General features: G+C 45.6%; 1 protein-coding gene across 1 annotated transcript in view; it reads left to right on the plus strand.

The window, feature by feature from the left end:
* Positions 1 to 1,163: 1,163 nt before the first annotated feature.
* dock3 (dedicator of cytokinesis 3) overlaps positions 1,164 to 2,500 on the plus strand; it is a gene marked incomplete at its 5' end in the record, with an annotated part of 72,898 nt that continues 71,561 nt past the window's right edge. Inside the window, one exon of the mRNA XM_079265982.1 lies at positions 1,164 to 1,170. Within this exon, the coding sequence (XP_079122108.1) occupies positions 1,164 to 1,170 (7 nt within the window). The remainder of the gene's footprint in view (positions 1,171 to 2,500) is intronic.

Raw genomic sequence — 2,500 nt, forward strand, 5'->3', positions numbered from 1 at the left:
ACACAGTGTAGTACACAGTGTACTACACAGTGTAGTACACTGTGTACTACACAGTGTAGTACTCACTCTGTTAGCTCTTTCACTGAGTTTCATTTGAGTGAAAAGCTCTGAGTGAATCTGAGTTCCCTCAGGTTAACAGTTAAGTGTCTCGGGCTTTTATTGTGAAAGGTAGGAACTGAAGGATCTGGTCTGTGCTGCCTTCGTCGAGGTTGAAAGGAGTAATCAAGTTTGCCGTCTTCAGACTACAGAGCCTCCGTGTTGTTGTTCACTCTAGTGTACGTTTGGAATATGTCCGTTCCTCACGACCTGATTGGCCGATGCCTTTTATTTGTGGTGCAAAAGCTCAGAAATATCGACCTCGTTATCGGCCTTCTGTGTGAAAGTACTCAAAAGCAAGTTCTAAAAAATGTATTGACATGTGAATTAATCGCATGAAAGAAGCCCCCGATGTATAAAGAGGTACAAAACAACAACATGGTGTTTCCTTCTCGTGCCACATCAGCAGCGTTGACCTCCTCCTCTCTGGTTCTCTGGTTCTGTGTTCAATCTTTTTATTCTCTCTTCTGTTTCTCTCCATCTGCTTCCATCCCTCCGTCTACGTGACCTTTATATTCCACTGATCTGACATCACAGAGCCTCCCTCTGATCTCTGAGACGCTTCATTAGCTGAATCACTTCAACTAAAGCACACATGTCTCCACCCATCAGCCGACTCCTCCTCTCTTTATTATGATACGATATGATGCGTCTGTCTGTCTTTATTTCTGTTTTGAGGCCGAGAGCAGCTGTATTCTGCATGCTGGATCTTGAATCTTTTTTTTGACACAAAAACACAAATCACCTGTGATATGTGGAGGGTGGCGGATGAATTTAGGAGTTTTACAGTCGAAGGAAAGAAGCTGCTCTGAAATCCTTTGGGACGGCAGCTGAGTGAAGCGTTTAATCCGCTTTCAGCTCTTTGCAGGCACCTCTTGTCACCAACATCACTGATGCTCAGTAGATTCATCATTCCTGTCCTGGGCTGTGAACATCTCATGGACGTTTGTAATGCTTTCTGTTGCTCCTTTATAAAAAGTTAACGAGAATTTCACCTTCTCAACTTTCCTTAAGAAATACAGCGTTTATGAGCTTTTTCTTCACCAGGATGGAGATGTGTGAGAACCATGTCGGGTTCAGGAGACAACGTCTAGATCTGAAAACTGAAGCCAAAGCTTCACGTGTTAAAGCTGCATTCTCTCTAGTGTCCACCAGGGGGCGACTCCTCTGGTTGTATAGAAGTCTATAGAAAATGACTCTACTTCTCTCTTGATTTATTCCCTCAGTAAACATTGTAAACATGAGTTTATGTCTCAATCTCTAGTTTCAAGTCTTCTTCAATACAGCATGATGTTCATTTAGTACATTATGGTCCATTTAGAGTCACACAGACCATAAAGCAGGGGATGCTTTAGGGCGGGGCTACACGCTGATTGACAGGTCTGTAATAGAGCAGGGGATGCTCACTATGTCCACTTTTGATAAACAGTCTGGTTGTTTGTGATTCTGATCCCGGGAACGTAAAGCTTTTAACTTGCTTGGTTTTACTGACGTTGAGCAGCAGGTTGCTCTCTGAGCTCCACTCTACCAGATTGTTTTTTTCCTCCCCACATAATTGGAATAATAATCTGTATTTGGAAAGCACATTTCATACCGACTGGAGGTCAAAGTGCTGTAGATTAAGAAAAACAAAAACAAAACAGAAAACCTTCCTTTTACAGATAAAAGAGATTTTAAATGAGACATGTAAAAAATCAAAAACGATGTGTTATATTTCATCAAAAATGTTTTTGATGAAATATAATATATAGTTTCGGCTGCTTTTTCCGACGGAATTGTTTTGTCAAACGTGATGTGTTTAAGGACCGTTGGAAAGATGTAAATCGGACAATAATGGCGTTTTTACAGCTTCTGTCCGTGATAAACGGTATCGTTTAAAGAAAACATGCTTTTCCGTCTTGCCGACGGGTTTTGTGGTTCAGAGTAAACTGTTTAAGTGTCTGATATCGATATCTATATTTGTTGAGTCATTCCTTGGTTCCTCTGACGATCTTCCTCCTCTTTAGTTCCTCCTCTCATTCCTGGTACATCCTCCCATTCCTTCTCCATCTCTCACTCTCTCGACCTCGATGGCATCTCATTCCCGGCTGTATTGTGACCGTATATCCAGTTTCAGGGCTCAGTGCTCCTCCTCCTGAGCCCCCCCCCCCCCCCCTCCATCACCCGATCCCTCCGGTCTCCTCCTCCTGAGCCCCCCCCCCACCCCCTCCATCACCCGATCCCTCCGGTCTCCTCCTCCTGAGCCCCCCCCCCCCCCCCCTCCATCACCCGATCCCTCCGGTCTCCTACTCCTGAGCCCCCCCCCCCCCATCACCCGATCCCTCCGGTCTCCTCCTCCTGAGCCCCCCCCCCCCCCCCCTCCATCACCCGATCCCTCCGGTCTCCTCCTCCTGAGCCCCCCCCC

This window comes from Melanostigma gelatinosum (genome assembly GCF_949748355.1).
Source record: "Melanostigma gelatinosum genome assembly, chromosome: 3".
In the NCBI taxonomy this organism is placed as follows: Eukaryota; Metazoa; Chordata; class Actinopteri; order Perciformes; family Zoarcidae; genus Melanostigma; species Melanostigma gelatinosum.